General features: G+C 37.6%; 1 protein-coding gene across 1 annotated transcript in view; it reads left to right on the top strand.

Annotated features, from left to right (window-relative positions):
• CNTN1 (contactin 1) overlaps positions 1-26,281 on the top strand; it is a 208,175-nt gene that overhangs the window by 123,481 nt on the left and 58,413 nt on the right. Inside the window, exons 3-7 of the mRNA XM_059847082.1 lie at positions 10,247-10,379; positions 18,962-19,091; positions 21,716-21,888; positions 23,877-23,972; positions 24,845-25,051. Of these exons, the coding sequence (XP_059703065.1) occupies positions 10,265-10,379; positions 18,962-19,091; positions 21,716-21,888; positions 23,877-23,972; positions 24,845-25,051 (721 nt within the window). The 5' untranslated portion in view covers positions 10,247-10,264. The remainder of the gene's footprint in view (positions 1-10,246; positions 10,380-18,961; positions 19,092-21,715; positions 21,889-23,876; positions 23,973-24,844; positions 25,052-26,281) is intronic.

Below are 26,281 nucleotides of genomic sequence, written 5' to 3'. Positions count from 1 at the left end.
AGGCCCCGTGTTGGAGGCCATGTCTGGGCCATGTCAGAAATGCAGTAAATACAGATTGGCTGTGCAGGACCTGTAGACAGTTGTTTAACTGAGTCTGTGGGGACTCAATTCCTTTGCATGGAAAAACGTGGAGTTGCTGCAAGATGCGACAGCCTGACATTGCAATCAGAAAAGTGAGTGAGGTTATTTTGATTTCTTGGCTTATCACCATAGTGAAATAGCATTTGTGAGAGAATGCACTCATATGTTATGTTCAATAGAATAATTATCAACTCAAACATGTTTAATATTTGGCACTAGTTGATTCAAGTGGATTCCTAATGCAGCTTTGATAACTAAAGAGAAATGTCTCTTTTTGTAGCTGATGTGGCTAAGCTGTATTTATTTACATACTGAAATATATCTTTTGACATCAAAATGTGAAACTTTGAACAAGATCCCTAAAATCCCTAGGCTTCATTCCTGCAAATTGGTGACTGCCTCTTGTGATTTCGTTGTACATTTTCATGCAGCCATGTCAGTAGATCAGTCTTTGGGCTTTCATGTATCAGTTTGGTTTTTTTGTTTTTGTTTTTTTTTCTTCTAGATATCCAAGTATGCAAAACAAAGCAGAATGTACTGTATGTATAAAATCAAGCTATTCTCTTTTGGTTATATTTATAGACTTGTTATTGCATAGAAGTAATCTAAAGAGTTCTCTGCATTCAGTCATTAAACTGCTCAGTCGTAGTTTTAATAATATAATTCTCAAACTTCACATGCATTATTGCATTATTGTATTTCAGAGGTAAAATACTGGCATTTTAAAGTGTATTCCATTACAAAGATAAAGCACACTCTCATGGAGCTTATCTTTCACATCATTGTAGAAATTCAGCATCAGATGCATTTCAGTGAATTTTTGGTTGTTTTTGGGGGGGATTGCCAGATGTGGTTGCCTGTGTGAGGTGAGCCTGCAGCAGCTCCCCATATCTGTGAGAGCCTGCAGTGATGCTCAGCAGCTCCCAGTGCATGCCCAGCTCTGTGTGTGGCTGGCCACCTACAGCAGCAGAGTCAGCAGCAGAAGCAGCCCCAAGAGCGTCAAGCCGTCTGGCTGATCAGGATAGATCCCTTAGTGGAAAGCACACATGCATACACGCCTGGACCCCTCTCTGCTGTGGCTGCCCTTAGGCACCCACCCTGCCCAGGACCTGGCCCTTGATGCTCAGCCATCCCCAGCTGCTGGCAGCAGCACAAGTACCTGCTCCCAAGCCTCTTGCTGTACTTGCTGGTTGTTTTATGGCTGCTGGCAATCTCACTGGCATTCACACCCACACCAACATATCTAATCAGCTTCCAGAGCTGCTGACACCCTGGAGACATGGATCCCTGCAGCCTGTGGCCCCTTGTCCAGTTGCCACCACTCAGACTTCTGACACATTCTGTTGTCTCCCAGTGCTGCTACCACAGGCACCTGGGCTCCTGGTCCCATCCCAGTGGTGGGCACATGTGTCTATCCACACACATGCCCACAGAATGGGGACCCGTTGCCCAGAAGAGTCACAAACAGACCCTTTTGTCACATTGCCTGTCCGTTTTCCTGTCTCTTCTCTTCCTTGATCCACCTTGATTTAATCTAAGTGCAATCATGAGGTCAAGATTCTGAGTAGCTTTGGGAAAATATGATTTCTTATGTCAGGTGAAGTGGTTTTGGCACAGGGATTTCCAAAGGCTGTTCTGATGGTATATGTCCTCGTGTCCCTCCTTGCTGACTAAGTGTTAGGAGAGATTTCTGTACATGCTGTGTGCCTCTGAGGCTCTACTGGCATTGACAGGTAACTCATGTATTAAAAATATCAACTGAAAATTAGGAGACAAGAAACTTAGCTTTCAATGAATTAGTTTTATTCTTGTTTTTATCCCCAAAAATCTGAAGACTACAGAAATAATGCTTTAGTTGTAGGTCATGAAACCAGTAGAATGAAAGCATTGCTTGTATGCTAAAATCTCCAGAGCACAGGTAAGCCCACCTCATGAGTATGTATCCTTGAAAAGTAGTCTTTAAAACATGGAGGATCTTTGAAATGGTGATGGCAGCTCAAACCTATAAAAAATGCCAATGGATCTCACCAACATCTGTTCTGAAATGTGTAAGCTTAAAACCAAAAGGCACAAATAATGTATTGTTCCAAAATCCACCAGCAAGTTCTAGTAAACATTAAATTGATTTTCCTTTTTTCTCCTTTTTGCAGCTGCTAGTCTGATTCAAACTGTTTATTCATAGGATGAAAGAGATGTGTTTAAGTATTCTCAACAGTTCCAAATGATTGATGTAAATTTAAAAAATGCTACTCTGATTTCAAGAGAGTTGCTAGGAAACATGCATTTTGAAGATGAAATCTCCCACTGAGCTTGTCCTTGGCTGTATAATAAGTAGTATGTTTTAGGGTGTCCTGAGTTGCAGATTATATGGATAAACTGTTAAATTTTTATGTATATAAATACATCTGCTGGGAACTTATTGAATATACATGAGTCATTCCAGTATCTCCATTTACTGATGAATAACAAGGTATTACTAAGTTAAAGAAAATGTGAAAATCAAATGAAAATGCCAAGAGCATGATAAAGATTTTTATACGTCTTCGTTTCATTTTTCTGAAACATGAAATGATTTTTTTCCTTAGAAATTGATCTCTTTAAGATTTAATTTCAATATAATGTTCTGATTAGTATTTATTTTCTTTTATAAACTTTAACAAAATTTAAAGCTCAAATAAAGAACATCAATTATACACTTAATTTTTCTTAAGAAGTTAATGTGTTTTGTCCCTTAAAAGTTATTGGCCAAAGTAACCTAAAAATCTCTATTATCATGAAGGAATACACAGTTTTAGTAATGGATATTTATTTGTGCTAGTGGCTGATGTTTTTTCATGCTGATTTTAGAGACTTGGGTATGTTTGGTTACCTTGGAGTCAAATTTAAGCTGCTTGGTCTTTAAGACACAAGTGGAAGCTACTTGTACACGTGGAAACAGAGTGTTATGCTGTTCTGCGGGATGCTCGGGACTTGGAAGGAGGTTTATTGATTTTTGTTGCTGAAATATTTTACCAGGCAGTCTTTAGGCAGCAAAGCCTTTACAAGCAAGCTTTCAGAAAAGTGAGTAATGCCTGTGAGTTATGATAGTAGTAAGTGATCTTTTTTTTATTTATTACCCTAGAAGAAAGAGCAACCAGTTGCTGATAGAGCAAATAGTGTGGATAGGGACTGTCTGTCTGACCCTATGTTGCTGATGTGAGATCTAAAGACAGTGTTTAAGTAGCACTAAGGAAGACTTCATCATGTGAAGTATTGCAAACTATGTTTTTGCACCTGCCTAAAGAAAAGTAACTAAACTGTATTAATGATTAATAGTAAAGTTGAGTTGTAGAAGATGCTTAATGTTCCTGCAAATATATGTTTGTAATAGTATTTCCAGATGATCATTTGTTACAGAGGTGTTGGTTAGCTGAGCTGTGACCGCTCTAATGCCCTTGTAGGGAAGAAAATTAATGTTGATTCAGAATGAATCAGTGGATGCAAGTAAGAAAAATAAGACATATTATTAGTTGTGTAAACTATGAGGACAAAATAACAAAAAGACAAAACAAAGAGAAACAATGAAAATGGGGAGGATGATGCAGCCTGTGTTGGTGCATTCTTCCTCAAGTGCAGGAACCTGCATTTGCCTTCATTGCATTTCAGACAACTTTTCTGACTATCTCTGCAACCTGCTGAGGCCCTTTTGCAGGGCTCACAGCCCTCTGGGGCATCAGCCCTCCTGTCAGGTTTGTGTTGTCAGTGAACTTACTGAGGATGCATCTTCATCCAAGTCATTGATGAATGCATTAAACCATACTGGGCGCAATACTAGTGACAGGACTCCAGCTAAACCCTCTGCCACTTGTGATACTGTGGGATCTGCTGTTCAGCCAGTTCTCAATCCACCTCGCTGTCCACTGATCCAGCCTGCACTTCTGGAGTTTTCCTGTGAGGATGGTGCAAGACAGTGTCCAAAACCTTGCTGAAGTTGAGCTAGAAAATACCCACTGCTCTGTGCTCATGCATCCAGGTAGTTGTTTTATTGTAGAAGGTAATGAGGTTGCTCAAGCATGATTTTCCTTTAAGGAATCTTCCTTGCCTACTCCTGATTGCTTTCTTGTCATCTGTGTGGATAGAGATGGCCCCCAGAATGAGGCACTACATCAGCTTTCTGAGGATTGAGGAGAGGCTGACTTTTTTGAAGACCAGAGTGGCCTTTGCTTTGTTCCAGTCCTCAGGGACCTTTTCTGATCACCACAGCCTTTCAAAGATAACTCCAAGCAGCCTTGTTAGGCTTGTTCATTGTTGTTAGGGTGTCCATCAGCTCTCTTTGAGCATCCTCGTGAAACCAATGTTCCCACTCCATTTGGCAATGGGCCCACATTATATCCTTTGTTTTCCTTTTGGTTTTGGTGCAGTTGAAGAATCCCTTCTTGTCTTCCTTGTCATCTTTGTCCAGATTTAATTCCAGGTGATATTAAATTCCGGATCACCTCCAAGATAGTGGTTCTTTGTATTTCCAAGTCAATGTTTATTAAGCAAAAACACAGAGCTGGTTGAGTTATCCAGCAGTGAAAGAATCACTTGCTAATTTAGCCTGTTAAAATATATTAATAAACTGATTCTGGGTTCGGTTTTTGTTTTCTTGTTTTTTTTTTTTTTTTAATTATTGGTTACTTGGCACCAGTAAGCAGTTAAAAAGCATGGAGTTATTGGAGGGGAAGAATTAGCTTGCATGTTGCTGCAGCTTTGTGCTTTTTTGTTCTGTCATTGCATATTGTGCTTGAAATTGTAAATTCTGTTCGAGAAGAGTGTCTTTCTTATGGGCTATCAAATTGATGTGCTTTTTAGCTGGATTTCATTCATGTGAAAGGGAGAGTGTAGCTATATTCTTTATATAGGATGAAGTGGAAAATATTAGAAGCACGATTTTTAGTGATGGACGGTTTGGGCCAGTGGGCAGTATTGTGGGCAGTGGATTTGAGATTCCATTTTCACTTGAACAGTCTGTCAAAACCAAAGATTTTAATTATAAAAATCATAAGGTAAGTATTTCTACAAGCCTTTATGAAGGGAACTAAAGTCACTTTTAGACTTCTAAATGAGAGCCAGCTAACATCTAAAGTCTCTTGCAGATGCAGCTGTGCTATAAGAGCAGGGCTGGCATGGAACTTTGCTTACAGCAATCCTAGACCACTGGAATGAGACAAATCTGTGCAGTGGCAAGAAACTTGACTGTCATCACTTTTCCAGTAATAGAGGAAGCTATAAATGCTAATGGCTAAAGTATTGGCTTCAGAAGTAAATTGGATTGTGTGGGGGTGATGGTTGAAAAGCTGGAGTTATGAACAAGAGTCAGTGTCCTTTTTAATGGCACATTTTTACCCAGATTTTCAGAACTTGTTCATTGATCACAAAATGAATTTGCTAAGGCCAAAATAGCAGGAAAGGACAAAAAGTGATACAATAAACAATATGCAATGTACATAATTGTTTATTTAAATTAAACCGTTTTGTGGTATTTCTGCATACTGAGTAACTAATAAGATTTGTGAGGAGTTACTTATCATAGAAGAAAATGTCAATTCTGTTAAGAAAATAAAGACGAGGAGCAATTACATGCTTACAAAAATCACTGAAAGAGTCTGAAGTAAAAACAAATACAAAACACTGATTAGGCTGAAGTATTGTGTGACTCCTAAAACACTTTGATTATAACTTGCCACTGTGTTAATTTGTGAGTGAATTATTGCAATTATATATATTCATTTTTTGAAAAAGGGTAAAGAGCCACATATTCCTTCTAGATTGTTGTATCTATTTTCAGTCTAATCTGGACAGAATCTCTACCAATTCTGAAACTTGAATGTCTATAATTATCATAATATACCAGGAAATGAGGTTCATAACAAGCATCTTGATTTACCTCCTCTAGCTAAGTGTACAATGCCAGAGCTCCTAAACACTTTCTTCTGCCCCCTCTCTTCCCCTTCAGCACTTGGAGGTTCCTGACTGGAGCCTGGAGTGGATGTCAGGGGCTGATGCAGTAATCATGCTGCTCCCAGACTGAAAGCCTTGGCAAGCAAGGTTCAGGAAAGCTCTTCCATGGTAAATGTTGAGATTTACTGACAGAGGCAACTGGTAATTCTCATACACCTTTACCTACTTATATCTCCTTCACTTTCCCTCTCTGCCTTCTTTTCTACCAGCCTTTTTGGCTTGGTTTATAGCTTCCATCTTCCCACAGATCCTACATGTCCCACATGGCATTCCTTCCCTCTGTAGTGTTGAGATCTTTTCTTTGTCTCCTCTTCACCCCTTCAACATTCCCTACTGTTGCTCTTCTGTCCCTTGTCTATCCCTATCCCTTCTTGATTTCAAATCTGGTAGATTATGTACCGTGTTTGTGCTGCCTTTGATCTTGAAAATATTTATTCAACTGACTTCAATTACCTGCTGTTTGTAATTTCTTTTTGTGTCTATCCTATAAATGCTGTATGGCCTTGCAAAACAATGATGTCATCTGCATGTTTGGATTTAGCAGGGAAGTGATGGAAAACACTGTCTGCTTCCATAGCTGTAAAATAGGTGTCTTTTTTTCTTAAATAAATGCCAAAGTACACTGTAGATCTGAAGAAAACTGCATATGGCAGAAAATGTAGACATTTTTCTGAAGTGCATTTTGAGAGATTAAAGAATCCTTACAATTGGATACTGTAGAGGGACAGGTTTACTCTTGTGTCCTGGGAACACCTCTCATCCTAATGAAGCATCACAAGACACTGCAAGCCTCTAGAAGCGCTCTGGCAGGTCTCTGGGTTTAAAATTCAATGTGCTTCTCATTCAGCAGCCAATGCCCCAGTTTTTTCCACCTCCTTTGGGGGTTGCACTCCAGAGAGCTCACCAGAACTTGGTTTTTTGTATCTAGCAAAGGCGCTGTAGTGGTGACTGCTTCTTTTGGGAAACTGTACAATTGAAAGGGACCTAAGTGTGTTAATGGGCATTAGTTAGTAATTAAACATGGCGTGGTTGCATTTAAATGACTGCTTATTTTAATATATATTTTAAAAGTGTCTTGTTTTCTGAAATGGTGATGGTTTGTTTGGAAGAAGAAGGATAGTGTACTGTGCAGACTGAAGGATATATGTTTAGGTATGTAGAGACTCTGTGCTTTTTCAGAGGAGAAAGGTGATCAGCTGTTTGTTCAGGAATGATTTTTAATTAGGCAGCATTATCCCTCTCACTCTGCAAAGAAAAAAGATTGAGAGCCGTAGAGCCAAAGTAGATTGTGCTGCCTGAGCACTGCAGCCCACAGTGCTGCCTCTGGCATCAGTGCTGCTACCTCAGATATGCGGGGACGACTCCTTGGGCAGCTGGGTGGTAACACTGTGCACAGCTCTGCCACCTGACACACACAGCAATGACCTGTGTGCTGTCTCATCTCATAGCAGCCAGGCCTGCCAGAATTCAGCAGAGCGATGTGAAGCAGCTTCTCACCCACAAGCTGAGATGAATCAGGAGGGATGGCTGTGCTATATATACAGAACCCACTCAGCCGAAACAAGTGAGAGTAGGGAAAGGATTTAAATCCTGGCAGGGTGGATATTTTTGTCTCTGAATAAAATGAAGTATTTATAGCATTTACTGACACAATTCTTATTTACTGCAATTGAAGCCATGGTTCAAACCGGTTTGTTTTTTTTTTTCTGAGCCTGCAAAAAGGGATTTTTGGGGAACTAGAGGACATTGTATCTTTCCAAAATCAAACCTAAATTCTGCTGGAGAGAGGGAGGAGGGATCTTCCATCTCTGACTATAATGTCAGAGAACACAGTGCTCTTAACAGTCTCCTCTATGAATACACTTGAACACAGTTATTATCATCATGAGCTGCTGTGTAATTACCGTTGTTCCCTAAAGAGTTCCTGTTTCTTTGCTATTTAATTATGTGCATTATTTCAGCATAACTATGCAATTTACTCATGTCATTTGGAAACAAATGTTTCAGAGAAGGCAGTTTCATATCACAAGGATGTCATAGTCTGGGCGTGGCTGCTGGAAAAGCATACAAAGTCATTTCTTGATCAAACCTACCGCTGTCTTGTGGATGAATCATACAGACACAGTAGTTCATACGTTGGTCAAGGTAGATACCTGAAATAGTTGTGGATGTCCTTTGTGTGACAGAATCTGTAGAAACTTTAGTCCCCAGAAGTGAGAATGTAATAACATTTAGTAAATCTTTCTCCTTGGATCCAGCTACAGTAAGCATATGTGTTTGTTGCCAATCTAAGAGCCTTTTTCTAGGGAATATTTCTAAATAAATCTCAGTTCTGGGGAATCACTGTTTAACTCTTGTCTGTCTTTTGCTGAGCACAGTTTTAATGTAACAGCCATAACTGTAGGGTCATATAGCTTTTAACTTTTTATTAAGGATTTATTCTGCTTAAAAAGGGGGAAAATGTGACATGCAACAGCTCCTGTAATTTCTGACCAGAAGATTTTCTTGTGATATTTCTTGTCATTTTCCTGCATTATGAGTTTATCAAAACACTCTTGAAACTCTGTTCACTGTTTGAGGCATGTTGAAATGATCATCTTAGCATACTTCTGAGAAAGAGGGGACAAGTAAAAGGCCCCAGTGTCCAAGACATGCTCCTAGCCACCTCATGGGGAGACGTGAGACACATAGATTGCAGCAGGCATGTCTGGCAGCAGCTCAGGTGAGAGCCTCTCTGTAATAAGGGCAGGATTTATCCTGACCATACTTAGGAAGTCAAGTGTATTTGTACTTGTGATTTGTAATTTAAAATTGCCCCTTTCTTGGTGTTGGAGGTGGGAAATGGGACAGTTTCAAAACAAGATTAAAATATCAGGAGTTTGGAAATTAGCAATTTAGTAAAAATTTTGATGTGGAAAGGCCAAGTATCATGGTAAAAGGTGGATGTCACTGTCAGAGTTATCAATTCCTGGCTTTGGAGGCTGGAAAGCAGGAGCTTTGAGACTACACCTTGCAAAAAATGACAATGCAGTATTAGAATCATTGAATTCTTTAGGTTGGAAAAGACCTCTTGAGATCGTTGAGTCCAGCTGCTAACCCAGAACTGCTCAAGTTTACACTAAACAATGTCCCTAATCTACAAGTATTCTGTTTTTAGCATGCACCATGTTCTGGGATGCTTATTACTGAAGGGTGTTTAAGTATGTATAAGCATATTTTATAATGAAATAATAACAAAATGAATATACTGAGGGGACTGGGTGATCTCAGCATATGCCTGAGATACAGTATTCTGTCAGTGATAATCTGGAAGCCTTGCTTTGCATGAAGTTCTTAATGAGTGCTAGAGCAGAACCAATCAAGAAGCAAGAACAAGGTGTGATGGATATAAAAGATGTATTTATATATTTGTGACAAGAAATCTATAAAAAAAAAACCGTAGAGGATTGCACACTGCAAACATGATGACACATTTCTCTAAAGAAATAGATAATTGTCCCCAGCAAGAAAAAAACTAGCAAAATATTCTGATTGGAAGTAGTAACAAATCCTACAAAAATCTCTGAAAAATAATTTTAAAAATCTTAGAATATTCAAAAGAAGCTGCATGTTTTTTTAGCTTGGTTTTAGTATATATGTAGGCAGAGTTTCTCCCATATGGAAAAGGGAAACCTTTGAAAACAACATTGCAATAATGATTATATTCATTACTAAAAAGGAAACTCATGAAAAATATAACCACTTTTGTGAAGGACCATTAACTGTAAATTAAAAGTTTAAAATGGTGATATACTAGACAAAATGAATATGAAAGAGATGCATGGACTTTAGTTTCACTGTTGTCTTTTTTTACAGATTTTGAAGGCATTAATTGCAATGTAGTATTTACTGAGGTGGAGGATAGAATCCAGAAGAGGACTGTAAAAAAGGATGTTCAGTTTTAACATTTTCCGTATTATACCATCACCAGAACATCTGAGCACTCTGAAACAGAGTGCTCTCTGAATAATAGATACAATTAATTTTTTCCAGAAATTCTGATGATGCATTTATTTTTCAAAAGATTCTCTCCTATATTAACTCTTAAGTATTCAGTTTAGTCACATCATCAGCCAGGCCAAATGTGATATAAGATAAAGCCTTATGTCAGAGTTATTGACTCTCTCTTCTTTCTCTGTAACAGACATTTTTAGTTCTCTGAATGATGGTATTGAAGTGCACAATTCCTTTGGAGATAATGGCTGAGCAGAAGATAACCATTTGGTTTTTCATCTATCATCTTATTACACCCTGTTTTGTCTACTCCCTGGCAGCAGGTAAGACAATCTCCTCTGTTAATTCCTTAAAGGAACTGTTGTTACTCTTATGTGTTTCAAGGACAATTAGAATGTTTTTATGGCTTTAATTTATTTGTGCTGATACAACAAATTACTAAATGTGAACAATGAAACTGGCAGGAAGAATATTTGTTATAGTGGCTGCCATAATAAAAAGTTTGAAAAAAGACAGATCAGGACTTTAAATTTGGTGTTGTCTAATTTGATTTACAGAATGAAATCTTTCTCTAGATTATAAAAAGTATATCAATTGTCTATTGTGCACAGATGATCAACATGTTTAGAATAACCAAACAAACAAGAATAAAAACAAAATTCTGTATTATTGACACCATCTAAAATTCATAATTTTTTCGGAAGCCCAGTGTAGGGGTAGTTTTTCATAATAGAGTGGGGTAATTCTGCATATTCTGACTTCAATTTTTAATTAATTTTTTTTTTCATAAATAGAGGTGGGGCCATAAATAATAAAACATTCTGGAGTCATATTTCTAGCATCTGCATTTAGAGAAATGTTTGCGATTGAAATTGTAGTTCCATTTTAAGAGAGGGAGGTCTGTGAAAAGGCAAAATTCCAACTGTTCCAGACAACTTGGACATCTGTAAAGCTTATTTCAGATTTCCATGCCAATTCAAATGAATGCTGGGTTTTAGTTGCTGGGATGAATTTTTGTATTAGTTGTAAACACAGCATGTACAAAATATCCATCAATATTTGAAAAGTGCAAACATTGTGTACTAATGTTTTGGTTAATTTCAAGGTAGGCTTTAGATCCTTCCCAACTTTGAGAGTCACAGACTTGCTTCATCTGGGATGTCATTTCAGGCATTGCCTCAATTTCACTACCATGACACCATATTCCCTATTACTGAGTCAAAAAATCTGATTTATACTGTGATGTAAGCTCATTGCCTTTAAGAAATCAGTCCAGAGCTCGCAGGATGATTTCTGGTTTAGCAAGAACATTACTTTATTCTGTGGTTTTGAATGGTGTTCTTTAGTCCATGTCTGAGTTTGAAGGAGGATTTACTGATGCCTAATAAAAATCAATACCTTCACAATATATTTGCTGTGTGTTTCAGGAGTTTTTTTCTTTGTTAAGATGTGAGGCTTGCTGATAGCACCAAAATTAAAACTTTAAGCTCACCACTTTAATTCAATACTGGGCTTTTCCTGAAAGAACAAAATAATAATAAAGAAAAGACTGTGAAGTGCTATCAGTAATGTTACACACGTGATTTTGCTCTGGACCTGTTGACATCAAACAAAAAAATTAGCTACAGTAGCCAAACAAGTGCTAGACACTGGTTGGTAAAAGGGGGGAGTCAATCAAGGAGAACAAATGTTCAGGTAATTTCTTGACAGGCAGGATTGAATTATTAATGTTATTGTGTATTCTGCACATCACATTTGTGCCCATTAGCCTTGGCACCAGAATGTAGCTGCTGGCAAGGTCCTGAGAATGGCATTGGAAGGTCATGTGCTGTGAGGGTAACAACTAAGTGACATAGGAGGAACAGAGTGGGCTGTCATGACACTGTGTGCAGCATGAGTACACACTGACACTGTCTTAGCAAGGCTTGTTTGATCTCTCACTGGGCTGTTGTTCTTGGCACTCTTAGATTCCTACAAACAAGATAGGAGCCATTGGTGTGAGGGATTGTGGATCCAGGGCAGGTTCTAACAGTGCTGTTACCATTCAAACACATTTCCTAACTTATCTCCTGGTATGGAATAAATACCTGCTTGCATTTTTCATCAAGAGCCAAAGTTAAGACCTGTGACCATCTCTGAAGGTATGGCACCCCCTCCAGTGTGGAAGAGTCCTAGTTTTATATAATCAGAGGGTGTTTGTTACTGCCAGCATATTACTGCAAGACTGAGTAGTGCACATACTCTCTGCTCCTGGACCTGATCTACTTTGCATAAATCATTAAAGCAATAATTTTGCATAAATCATTAAATAACCTTTTGAGTGGAGAGAAAATCTCCTTCTCTCATCTAGGGTTTATGGCACCCATCTAGGTTATATAAATCTGGTGTTGCAGTCTTTGCTCAGCCCCAGCACTTGAATCTTGCTGGAGGGTTTCTTATTTCAAATGGGTTTGAGAGCTGCTGGCAGTCAGTCTTAATTGTCTTGAATGTATTTCTTGGCAATGAAAATGCCATTGTATCCAGAAAATATGTATCTGCAGTAACCAAGATGAAATATAACAGATTGCTTGAAAGTGTTCTCAGTGTGGTTAAAAATTGAAAGATACTGAAGAGAAAGAAGGAGCACAAATAGAGTGATCAAGTTCTAGGTGGTGTTCTTTCACACAGGATGTTTTCAAGGGGAATGCTGGCAATATCAACAGTAATGGAGGATGTGTAAACTGGGGACAGTTTTTCAGTAAAGATCATGAGTTCTCATTAAAATAGCAAGACAGACCAAGTTCCAGAGTGAAGAGGCAAGGTAACTGGAAGCAGATATTGAAAGCAGAGCATTTAAGAAGTTGTTTTATCACCTTTTAGCAAAACACACTTTCTCTGGAACTATATTTGTCTCCTTTTGCCTTCTGTGGTGCTGGATCCGCAGTTCTAGGTGGTTCTACTCTGTAAATTGCCTTTGGCAAGCTCATCTGTGATCTAGGTTTTTGCAATCCATGCTTCCTAAACAGACCTACTATTATATTAACTGCTCTGGACCCAGGAAAGTGTTAGCTTGCAGATACATTGTTTTGAGTTGTCTCACCCTGTGGGTGTCCCCAAGTTTAAAGATATCAGCCAAAAAACTGAAAGCATTCAGAATTCATGTATTTGACTTAGCATTGAGAGCCTTCAGACTTTAACAGCTAGAAGTATTTGGGAAACAGAGAGCTAGCAACCTGAAGGTGCACTGACTTGAGATGTTCAGAATTGGGCCTGAAGAGATGACAGGCGTTCTGAGACTCTAAGAGCTGAGGGTTTTATTTGTTTCATAATTGTTCTTTTTCTCACTGCAGGAAATGATAAAAAAATTTCCCAAAGTGAAATACATATGTTTTCTGAATTTTAGAGTTTGCTTTAGAGTAAACACTTTGATTTTTTTAACCAGTTCTGTTTTGTGGTAATTAAAGGCAGAAATTGAGAACTGTTGCATTGACTGGCCGTTTCTCATTGGTGGTGAATGTGCACTTACTAAACTGAAGGGAAGCAAAGATTTTATGAATCAGAGGTATAGGCAGAGATCATCTTCTGCAATGAGACAGGAGCAGTATTTATTTTCCAGGTAAATTAGTGCTTGAAATGTAGTCTTGCAGATATAAACTGGTGAAAAAGCCATAAATAATTTGGTCTCCACTTACTGATAGAACAGACAGTTGTTACAAGGGTTGCTTTTCAGAGCACGCTTTGAGTAGTGCAAGGCAAATGAGAGCAAACCACTCCTCAGGGAACATGTCAGTGATTGTCTATCCACTGCCAAAAAAGTTATTTCATGCCTATTACTGATAATATTTGACTCTTCTCCACTTCCCCCTGACATTTCTCCAATGCACTTCCAAGTTGCCTTTGACTCCCCTTTAGATTCCTGTCCTGTTGCTAAGTCTGAATTTCAAGCTTTTTTGTCATCCACTATTTCCCATGTAAATCAGTGAACTCAGGTGTGTCTTCAGATGGGATACTAACCTATCATCAAAAGAATTAAACCTGTTCTTCAACTACAGCTTGTTTTGTTCTTCCAAAAGGCTAATCAAAAACTGCAAAGACCCTGTATTGTATTGTGCTTAATGAATAGTAGATTGCATTTGGCTATGAAATTAATAGTGAAAAATGTCCCTCTGATAATATGTTTCTCGTAAAACGTTCTACTTTTTAACTTGGGATTTGATAGTGCAGAGCCAGACAGCATCTGAGTTTCGGTCAGATCATGCTTTAGAAGGCAGCTTGTCACTCTAGTAAACTATTCTAAATTGTGCAAAATGAGGCAATAGTCCAGGGGTAAAAATGTCTAAACCCGGCTGCTTTTTAGGCAACCAAATTTCCAAAAATCACTAGGAACTGAAACTTCAGAGAAGGCTGGTAAAGCAAGAAAGCCAGTAAGATGCAGAGCCGTCTCAGTGCAAGACAGTTGTTTTGATGAGTACATGGGGATGCTGTTAGACAGCGTGCTGAATTTCTGAGAGTGTTGCCAATATTTCATATGCACCAGGAAGGCTTGTGTGGGGAGATTGTGCAGAATAACTCCTGCACTTTAGCTTCATCCCTAATTTGCTGACTGGTCACTGGCTTTCCCATGGGATCAACATGTTATGCTCTTCAGTCACTTAACTAACATTTAGATTTTTAAGGAAGAACCACCTAAAAATTTAAATATTGAATAGACAAATGGAAATATGTTTGAAATAGAATAATTAGTATTGGCTGACATTCCTCTTGGCAGTATGAGAAGACAAGAAAACTGTACTCTGTTAGGCACAAGTGGAGAAACTTGCTCTGCCAGGGGCTGGAGCTTTTCATACTTGAAACTTATTGTAAAGGAGAAACTATGTCATTAACTCTGGGGCTCTTCAATGTCCTCACTGGCACATAGAAAACAGAAGTTATTCTCCTGCTCCTTTGAGTCCAGAAAAATAGAGGCAGCCTTCCCAAAGACAGTCTTCATCTTTCATACAATACGAAGTGGGAGTGCTGGAGTGGTTACCTTTTCTGTTTGAGTGCTAACTGGCTCTTGGAAAATTATTTGCCTTTAGCATCTTGATGACTTACATTTACCCTCTCTCTCCATCATGGTGACTCTATGTTATGAATTTTTTCAACATGAACACATTACTGCTTCAGCACATAAGCTTCCCATGAATGCCTAGTACAACTTTTCCGAGATGATTTAGAGAAGTAAAAAACCAATCAAGCCCCCAAACCTTAAATTATTAATGCTTGGACATTTTCCAGAACAGTAGGTTCAAAAAGGTAATTCTGAACTGGAGGCTAGAATCTACATTATTTAAAGCTTTTTATCACAACATACAGAATTATTCACATCTTCTGAAGAGGGATAATAATTTTCTTCCAAAAAAAGAAGTGGATGAATAAACTTAATGCCTGTTTACCTTGTCTGTGTTGTCCCTGCTTGTATTTTAGAAGACCATTACATGCTACTGCCGAGTGTCTGACATTCATAAATAAATAATCATAATGTGTTTGGTGATCACAGTGCTCAGAAATGTGGAAGTGCCATTTTGTGTTCCTGCATGCTTGGTAGAGATACTTGGGCTCATTACCAGACCATCTTGTTTTTGAGCATGAGCTTCTCAGACATGGGTGGGTCCTCATTTCTCTGACATATTGAAAATAGTAGAAGATCTACTTCTAAATACCAAATGGTTTCTGATCCTGCAAGGCTGATGCAGAGCCTGACAACTTAGTTAAACTGATAATGAGTGGCTCCAAGGCTCTTATGTCCAGCATCCTTTAGCACTCAAGGGTAATCTAGCCATGTGCCATGTCAACAGATCTTTGTCCCTCTCTCATGGTAAAATATGTAACTGGATACAACACTTGCAGGTAGATCAATACTCACACCCAACAGCTGTCTCAGAAAGTCAATTTTGGCAATGTTGAGTGCCAGGGAAATAGATAGGTGTACAGGAAACAGAAAGAGAAGGAGAAGACTGATTAGAAAATGTCACTTGGAGAATGAATGATATGAACACTTTCCAGAGGGAAAGATTCTTACACAGTAATCTCATCAGTTGAGGAAAGATTTTCTTGACCTTTTCACAGACTTCCTACTACAGTTTAGCAATATTGAAAGGTCTTGTTTTCAGAATTTGCTGAAGAATGCCTTTAACAGTCAGGTGGTAGCTTCTGCTCTAATGTAAAATAGAAATCACAAGAAATTTACCCAAAATATAGGGCACTGTTTGAGAGGTCAGATAGCCATCCATCCTCTTGTCTAAAGCAAGACCCAAACATAGGAAATGTGCTCTTTATCACATCCTCAGTTTGCCTAATATATCCATTTTCTTCTTCTTTCCCTACTTTTCTTTTTCATATAGGCTCGACTTCAGTGAGCTGATGCTTTTTCTTGTACTCTTAGTCTTCCCTTTGTCACTCTCCAAACTTTGTCCCACAGTCATGGTACTTCACTTCAAGTGTAAACATTTCTTGCAGATCTTTTCACAGCCCCTTTCTCTTCTCCCATGTGCTGTTTCATATCACTGATCCACATGTGGTCTTGTGGCTGAGAATAAAAGGTTTATTGTTTGCCATACCTGAAATTCAGTGTGCACATCTTATTCTGTGCAGACAGACACCTGAAACAAGATTCATAATAGATTGCAGCAGAAGTGCCTCTATAAAGCGCATTTGATAGGTGTGAGAAGCAGGCTTTCACTCAGTATAATTAATAGTGCTGGCAGCATTAAAAATGCATGCCATGAAATGCCTAAGTGCTCTGTAACATCATTTGAGTCCTAAGGTGAAGAGTCAGCTCCATTTGATATGGCTATTTGCTGCTGGAGGCTGTTGTTATTCTGTACTCATATTTAACAACTGCACAGAACATGCCATCAGGTTTCTGGCTTAGTCATTCCATTCTCTGAACAAGTATGTGAATCTTGCCTTTTCAGTCTGAAATCAGTTCTTCTTTTGGTCTAGCAATATGTAGATTTTTATACTGTGTTGTGCTTTAAAATATGAAAGAAAGCAGACCATTGCTCAAAAGCTCGGCCTTTCTAGCTGCTCTTCTTTGCTTCTTTGAAAGAATTTTCATTACATGAATTAGTTTTTAAAAATTAAGTTTTCTGACTATATATCTCACAGTGTAGCAGTATCTTTTGTACCTGCTCCTGTCCTCAAGGAAAGTGGTGGCTTTTTTACCATTCACCATTGATTTGAAGTCGAAAAGGACATTGCTTTTTATCTGCAAACAAACTTCTTCTAGTACTGTAATCCAGTGTCCATCTCTGAACAGGGAATTTAAAAACAATAAAAAAGATATCTGCAGAAAGATTATTTTAAGTATATGTGGTATTTTTTCACTGGTATAATTCACATTCCTTAGGAATATAGAGAAACTCTTCTTTTACAGGATTCCTAAAATCTGTCTAATTTATTCTAGAATGTTTTTGGAAGGACTTTTAAGGGCATGAATACAGAGTCATCATTTGATTTAAGAACATTCATCTTTTACACTGCCAGTTTATTTACTGATCTGAGAAGATTTTTTAAATTACAAGACACGTAGCAAATTTTTATAGACAGCACAGATACTACCGCAAAATGATGGGATTTTCCATCCTTAACCATTGCTTTTGAAAATAATTTCCATCCTTAACCATTGCTTTTGATTTAAATTATTCAGCCCTCTCTGAAGAGCTTATTAATGAAAGATGTGTTTGTTTCATTTGTTTCCCTTGTATTCCAAGATTCTTGCAGTCATTTTACAAGTTTCTGGCATCTCTAGGATTTGAAGCAAGGCTCCGAGCTTGAATGGAAAGTGAACCTGTTAGCAATCATGTATTCGTTTCTTCTCCCATGAATTTGCTTGCAAGAGTCCAGACAGTTGTTTCAGTCTCAGTAGAGACCTGTGAGAATTAGACAACAGTGTTGTCTCAAAATTGTATCTATATGGAGCATCCACTGCCTCCTCACAGAGTCATTCTGTACCTAGAATGCATATTTGACATTTTCACAGGAAAAAACTCAGTTACATCCTGGATTTACTGAGAAGAATTTTCCCAATACATTCAACCTTTGCTATTAGTCTTGCTTCTTAGACACCAAAGAGCAACCTTGTATACTTGGAGGAGATAAAGGAGAAGGGAGTGCAGCAGGGGTGAGCAGACCCTACCAACTTTACAACACCATCCACAAATGAACGATAAAGATTAAAAAATACAGTTTGTGTTCAAACCTATTTTACATTTATTCACCTTTAAGTACTTGACTTTGCAAATTGTAATTATTTTCAGTGTAGGACCTTTTTAAAATTGTATATTGAAGTGTAGAAGCTAATTCATAACTCAGCTTCAAAGGAAGGACAGGTGTGATTGGGAAACAATGTAGTTTTTGGCTTTGCCACCCAACATAAATGGTTTTTTTTTTTCATGTAGTAAAGATTGTTTCTAAATACATAAAATCATTGGAGATGTTTAGGCTGTAAGATCAAGACTATGGGTAGATCAGAACAAATATGGGTTGTTGTTTTGGATGTGGACCTTTTTGATCAGAATTTGTTGGTCTCTGTGAAGTAAGTTGGTCTCACTGTATTTCTAAGGGACTTACCTTCAGGTCCTAATTATCTCCACTTCTGGCCTAAACAGTGACAAATAATTAATTTCATCAGAGAAGGCATACAAGGTAGTATTAGAGGAACAAAGTGTGAGTTGCTTTGTTTCTCAGAAGGAGTCAGTGAAGGACAGACAGCACTTTTGTTATCTGTACTGCTCCAGTTTTGCTGAAGCACATAGAATTTAACTTTGGGTGACTCACTATTTTGCCTTCACATTTTGATTCTTTAATGTGTGCTGCAAATTTGTCTCTTCAGTTTGACTGCTAGTTAAAAAGTGATTGATTTGAAACTCTATTCTGTTTTCAGAGGAAGGAAACAAAGGTTATGGACCCGTTTTTGAGGAGCAACCTATTGATACCATCTATCCAGAAGAATCTTCAGATGGACAAGTTTCAATGAACTGCAGAGCTCGAGCAGTTCCTTTTCCTACTTACAGGTGACATCTACTGTTTTGATATACAAATATTGCATATTTTATTCAGCAGCTATTTCAGATTGTTTTATTAAACGATTGACTGTGTTAAAAGGTTGGAGTGAAGCCTTCAAGGTGGGAAAAAATGCAGAGATACACAATTTTTGAGTAAGACTCAACCTTGATTTGATTTGCCAAAACGTTTAATCAGTATTAAAACCAGTATATTGTGTTAAATGCTTTCAAATTTTGAAAGAAATACTGATCCATATGTAAATTTAAAAAAAAAAAGTGACCTTTAAAAAAATTGAGGGGCTGTCTTTCCAGCTTAGGATGAGGTTGGCAGAGATTTGAGTCTTTGCTCTTTTTGATTCAGAGTTTTTTTTTTTTATTCTGTTTTGCTTTGAAAGGATAAATACTGATTGTTGAACCTAGATATTCTACATCCCATGTTGGTTTTGCATCCTTTGTGTTGCAGGGCAATGATCAAGAATGTGTCAGCTATGCTACTGAAGACATAAAAAACTTCATTCTGAAAAAACATGTCAGCTAGTTTTAATACAGGTTCTCACATGACTTCTTTCACAATAATTATATTATTGTAGAAAGCAATGCTTTGTTGTGCATTCATATGAGTTTGTCAGCCATTATCTGCTCATAGTGTGGAGGGAAATGTGCTTAAGAGTATCAGTGTTGACTGTGACTAAATTACAAACTAATCATAGGCAGAAAACTGTTGTAACTGTACTAAAGACAGACATAATATCTTGCCAGCAAAAGAGATCCATTTCAGAAAATTACCCTATGACCTGCCCCCAGTACTCACTTATGTGTGATCCCAGACTGGTTTCTAGAACAGAAAAACCAATCAAGTCTGCTAGCTATTATTTTAAATACAGTATTGTGGTCAGCTATGATATTCCTCCATCAAAACAGCTTACTTCATCTTCATCGCCACTTTTAAAAATCTGCTAACAGGTTGTCTGCCTGTACAGAACCACCATTTGAACGTGACATTTTGTTGTACTTCCTCTTGCTATGCTTGGAAAGTGTAGAGAGATTACATATGCTAAGATTTGATACCCTTTCCTGTACTTCCTATCCCTTCCAGTTGGTCCAGAGACTCCCCCAGCTCTGTTTTCAGGACTGTAAACATGCCATATATAGATGATTAAAAGTTCTAAATAAATTTTGACATTCTTCTTTTATCCTTTGCGAGCTCAGCAAAATCTGAACTAGCAAAAACACTCTCAAAGAATTGCATTGCACCTCCAGAACTTCTCTGTCTAGGAGCAGATCTGACAATTAGCTCTGATAGGTGAGGAGAATTGCAGTACAGAATAAGGCCACTTTTCTTATTTCCTGACACATTATTTTTAGTATACCTCAGTATGTTATCTTCATCTCAGCTCTCTACCAGTTATTGAGTCAAAATTCTCCTATCTCAGAGGTAAATAAGTAGTTTCTGACATTTTCATTGCAGGATGAGCTGTCCTCAGCACATTTATACCTAGATATTTCTGAATAAAGGATATATTTATTTTTTCTAACACCAACATGCTGTATGTCTCACAGGACTGAAGTGATATCTCTAGAACTCTATAAGATCAAAATACTATTTGCTGCATCTTTAAAATTCTTCTCTTTCATTTATTTTTAATTTTTTTTTTGGTTTTGTTTTGTTTCTGTCTATGACAATAGCAAGTTCCAATTCCAAATGAGAACTCTGCATATTTTGGTACATCTTCAATAGTGAATGAACAGGTGGTGGGTGTATTATCATTGTCAAATGCTAATGCATAACCTTATGTTGTGAAAAAAGAAAATATTTATGCAGAAATAATGTTCTGATTTTCAAATGTAATTAAAGATGCATCTTTGCTATTTGCGAGTAGGAGCCAGGCAGCTCCTTTCTAAGGCAACAGGCTCCCTCTTGTGGACACGGTAATAGACACAAATATAAGTCATGAGCTCTGGTAACCACTCCGTGTTTTTTAACATTTCTTAAAATAACTAGAAATCGGTCAGAACTGGGCCGCCAGTTTCTCCCTTAATCCCTGAAATGAAAATTGCAGTAATTCTGTGAATTGGCTGTGGAGTTTTACCATAACTAAGGGAAGAGTGTCCAGCAATTTACTGAAGCAACAGTAAGTAGGTCTTTTATGAAGGATGCCACAGTTTTTGCACTGACTTTACTGGCACGTTATGATTTATGAAACATTTTCATTATCTGCAGCAGGTTTAAAAAAAATCTCTCATTACCCCGTACTTTAAAAGTGCAGAGGGAGTGTGTTTTTATCCGGTCTGGCCTTAGATATTTATTTGAGATATATTTAAAATCTGTGTGTTTGGTGACTGGCTTGCTCATTCACAGCCAGCTCAAGCATCTCTTACTGCTTGGCCAGCAATTATGTTTTAACAAACTGTGTCAGATCTCTAAGAAGGAAAACCTGACACTGTTATGTTTAAAAGACCTCTGGAGTTCAAATCTGTGCCTCTTGCTGAAGGAAAACTTAAAACTTGTACAGAAGTATATTAATAATTCCTGCATAGTATGTCAGAATTTATGAGTTATTTTTCATGTCATTTTTCTTACCAGGTTTGCTTTTTGGGGCCAATGTTACATCTTGTTTTTCTTTTTTTAATAGGTGGAAACTCAACAACTGGGATATTGATTTAACAAAGGAGCGGTACAGTATGGTGGGAGGCAGACTTGTTATCAATAATCCAGAGAAATCAAGGGATGCTGGAAAATATGTCTGTGTAGTGTCAAATGTCTTTGGAACTGTCAGAAGCAGTGAAGCCACTCTGAAATTTGGATGTAAGCTGTTGTTTATTTCAGAATATAGAAAAATTATGGTTAGCTATGAATGCCCAATGTTTTACACTGTATTGTATTCTGCTAATGTGGGCTGTATCTGTACTACTCTGTAAAAACAATGTCTTAAGTGCATTAGTCTTCAAAGATTGACACAAAATAAATTTGTGATTGTTTTATATTCTTTAGCATTCAGCTGACATAACATACCAGCCTTCCCAGTGAGTTATTGTTAAATTATTAAGTGAAGAGACTCATGGAGCCAGATCTGGAGATAATAATGTCCAGACTCTTTTAAAATCATGGTAGGACCTGAGGGGGAATGGTCACAGAAGAAAGACTTGAGTGAGGGCATATGGTGATGAGGTGCAGTGCAAGCCCAATGGCAGGAGGAAGGCACAGCACTTGCTAGTAAAGTATGCCCTGACTCCTGGGCTACAGTGAAAAAGCCCTGCTGGGGGAAATTTCTGTCAACTTCTGAAAGTCATGAGCTAGCCTTGAGAAGACATGTACATGTACAGACCTGCATATCACTAATACATCAGTTACAAAAAATTGATGTACTAAATGAAGAATAAGGCAAAAGTTTATGGACTTCAGACAGTGTCTGGGATTTATGTTTTATTTTGACTTTATTTTGACTTAAGTTGCCTTTTCCCCGGATATATTTTATCATCAGAGGACACAAAAAGGAATCCCAAAGAAAAGGAATCCACTCTAACTGGGGTCCATTCACAAAGCCCTAGGTGCCCTGACACTAAGGGTTTGCCCTCTTGTCTTTAACTAGCCTTCATAAGTGGAATTCATTCCTTGCTGTAGAAGATCAGACATTTAGTGAAAAGTTCAGCTTTTTGATGATAATACTTGTGAGACTGTGGGACTATTTTCCTAAATATTAGGGAAATTCAGAAGCTATAATGAGCTGATGGATCACATTATCATTGATATAGTCTTAGTCTGTATTTAGCAAGTTTATCTTCTAGAAAAAAAAATTGAAGGCAGGGTTGTTACTTTTTTTTAATAGAGAAAACATCAGCATTCCATTTATGGGATATTTATTTATACCTAAAGCAGGCTTTAGTTGTGTCAGTCCTGAATAATCAATAGGATAAAAAAAAATAAACCAATAAACCTAATAGATTAAAAAAAAATAGAACCAAAACAGTCTGAGGCATGTTTTCTGCCTACCAGCTCACTGGCTGCATGAGCTGAATGTTGATAGTATACTGAAAAATTATCACTTAACAGAAGCCTTATATATAGTGCTTCAATATGTAAACTAAAATAGGATAAAGTGTGAAAAGATGTAGTGAATAGTGAAAAGATAGCTGGAAATGATAAAAATCTGTTTAAAAAAAGCCTGCTTTCATTCTTCTTTACACTGTTGTATTTCTTCTTTTCTCCTTTTTAATGATCACCTATGAAAAACATTTCTTTCTACAATCACTGTTTCTAAAGAGCTGAATACGGTTGCTAAAATTAGTAGAGAAAATGTCTGATCTTTAGTGTAAGTTATTTTTTTTTTGCTTATGCATAAACTGGTTGAAAAATGTCAACAACCATTTAAAAGATTTCAAAAGTCTTGACCAGCTGTAATTTTGTTTTGCTGTCAAATTTACTGAAACCATGGAACAAAACCCACATTCTCTCATATACTTCATCAATTAGTCCCTCTGAGAATACTGTACAAACCTTTTAGATCCAGTGCCTTAACACTCATTAAAATATTTTAAACCTAACTACTCTTAGATATAAAGTCTGCATCACTTTTTTCTTTCCTCTGGCATTTAAAATTATGATGACAAAAATAGCAAAACATTCATTGGTAGTGACAAATAAGCAAAACTGGCATTAGGTGTCAACAACTTTCTATCTGCCATGCATTGGTGTATTTCTATACTAATCTCTACAGGACAGAAAGTGATGATAATAATAAAAAGTTACTGTAATTAAAATCCCTATTCTCTTCCCCTTGCTTTTTTAAAAACTAGATCTGGATCCCTTTCCCCCTGAGGAACGTTACGAGGTTAAAGTACGAGAAGGTGTTGGGGCAGTGCTTCTTTGTGAGCCCCCTTATCACTACCCAGGTAATTCAGCTCAAAGTGCTTCCTTTTCAATGTCTGAAGAGTAAAAGATGAATTAATAGTTATTTTTTGCAAGTTTCCTTTGTATACACTGAAACAGTAACTTTTGTGCGGCTTGAGAATCACCATTTAGGTTTCTTTTTTGAGTATGTTTGTTGTTGACCATATGTTGACCATTCATTCTACCTAGTAAAGTCACCTCAACTGCTATGATCATGGGCTTCTGTTAAAATCATGGAACAGCAGAAGAAATAACCTCGTTTCTGATCCCAGAGGGTCAGAGATGAGGTTATTTATTTTCTGGAAGGAACTTTTTCTCATCTTTAGCTACTGAAGAGCTCTGCAGGGATTGTACCCATAATCTCAAGCATCTGGAGTTCCATCATGAGGGATGAAATTGGCTGTTAGCATCTCTTCTACCTTGCAAAATGGAATAATGATTTAGTTTTCATGCTCAGTTTAAGCATTGCAAGGAATGGAGACTTTATACTAGTTAAAATATTCTAAGATTTTGTCTAAATCACAAAACTGCTGAACAGTTCCCAGCTTGTCAGTTGCATAAGGTTGAGACCCAGCTGCCTCTCTCATCCCATCCCACTCAGTTCCTGTGGGATGGTTGTGCCCAGGGCAAGGTGTGCACACTGTAGCCAGCTCCCAGTAGCCTGCACTGACAGCAGCAGTGCCCCAGTGCTCAGTGTAGGCAGGAGTGTGCTGGCTGCTGAGACATGTATAAATCTGTCTGCATAGCTGCCTCTCTGAAGAAAAGATCTATAACCTAGAAATTAGTCTCAAGTGATTTATATACAGACAGTATTCTGTGCTTTAAATAGCTGATAGTGTTGGGTTGTAATATTGACTAAAGTATTTTCCTCCAGATGACCTCAGTTATCGCTGGCTTCTCAATGAGTTCCCAGTGTTCATTGCCTTGGACAAGCGACGGTTTGTGTCACAGACTAATGGCAATCTCTACATTGCAAATGTGGAAGCATCAGATAAGGGCAATTATTCATGTTTTGTGTCCAGCCCTTCCATAACAAAGAGTGTATTCAGTAAATTTATTCCACTTATTCCGCAATCTGATCGTAAGTATTTGTTGGAAATACCATGCACAGCATTTTAACTGTTTGTATTGTAATTTTGCTAATTCATAACTACTTTCATTTCTGTAAGGAGAATTGTATGGCAAGTTATAATGGCTGCTGCACAATGTTACTTGGTGTTTCAGATGCAGAGGTACAAATCATTCTCATTCACAGTGGAAACTTTGTGAAAGAAATCTCCATTGATTAATTCACAAATTTCCTTTCAAATCATTGAGAACCGAGTTCTTATCCCCAGAATCCCCATTTATTTTATGTGATAAGCCCAAAATCTTCAGTATCTTTTCTAGTCTTGGCATTGGTTCAAAGGAGTGTGACAGAAAAATAGAAACTTGATGTAAATGTTGATGAACAGCTTCAGGATTTACTTCTTTTCCCCCAGAAATCCCCCATGAAAGAGGAAAATCCTTTTACCCTGATGAAATTTCCTATTCAATGGTGGCCTGAGAGCTTTGTGTCTCTCGGTCAGTCTCCTAAGGCTCCTCTGTGGCTTTGTGTTGCTGGATTATTTGCCACCATTTCTTCAGGAGAACTGCATGTTTTCTAAACAGGAACCAAATTCTCTTTTGGTTCCCAAATGCCACTTCAGACTGTCAGTTACTAGGTTCTCATAAACTGATCATCAGTTTTTCAGTGACTCTTTTATCTGTACAATTTTCCATATTGCTGATTGAATTTGTATCATTTCAAATTAGTGATCTTTGACCAAATATTCCAGTATTCACACTGCCTTCTTCATCTAGAACTGCAAGAGGGTTCCTACAGGGATTGCTAGTAAGGAGATTTGATTATATTTACATCCCTTTGCACTCCTTAAACTGTAGATATGCTTGCTCTAGCTCCTTCATACCCTTACTGAGACAAAATAGTGCTTAAATTCAAAATAATTCAAAATACTCTATGCAGTAAAAAACCTGTGAAAGAAAAGACTCAGGTTTTTGTCTACCCACTCACAGAATACATCATCATGCTTCAAATGCAATTGGAAATTCTGTAAAAAATGTTAGGATTAGTCATCCAGAGAAAGATAACTAGTTGTTGAGTATAACAATTATGCCTTACTAGTTAAAGTTCAGTGCTTAGTCAGACTTTATGAATTGACAGGCTGTTGCAGTTTAAAGAAGAATTTTGTCTGGAATTTTAAGAAAAGTTTTATTGAACTGTGTAAATTTTAGTAGCTCTATAACTTTCTGACATGCCTTTTCTTATAAT

This window comes from Haemorhous mexicanus, chromosome 5 (assembly GCF_027477595.1).
Source record: "Haemorhous mexicanus isolate bHaeMex1 chromosome 5, bHaeMex1.pri, whole genome shotgun sequence".
NCBI classification, from domain to species: Eukaryota; Metazoa; Chordata; class Aves; order Passeriformes; family Fringillidae; genus Haemorhous; species Haemorhous mexicanus.
Note: the sequence above shows the minus strand (reverse complement) of the source record. Positions and strands in the feature narration are given on the sequence as shown.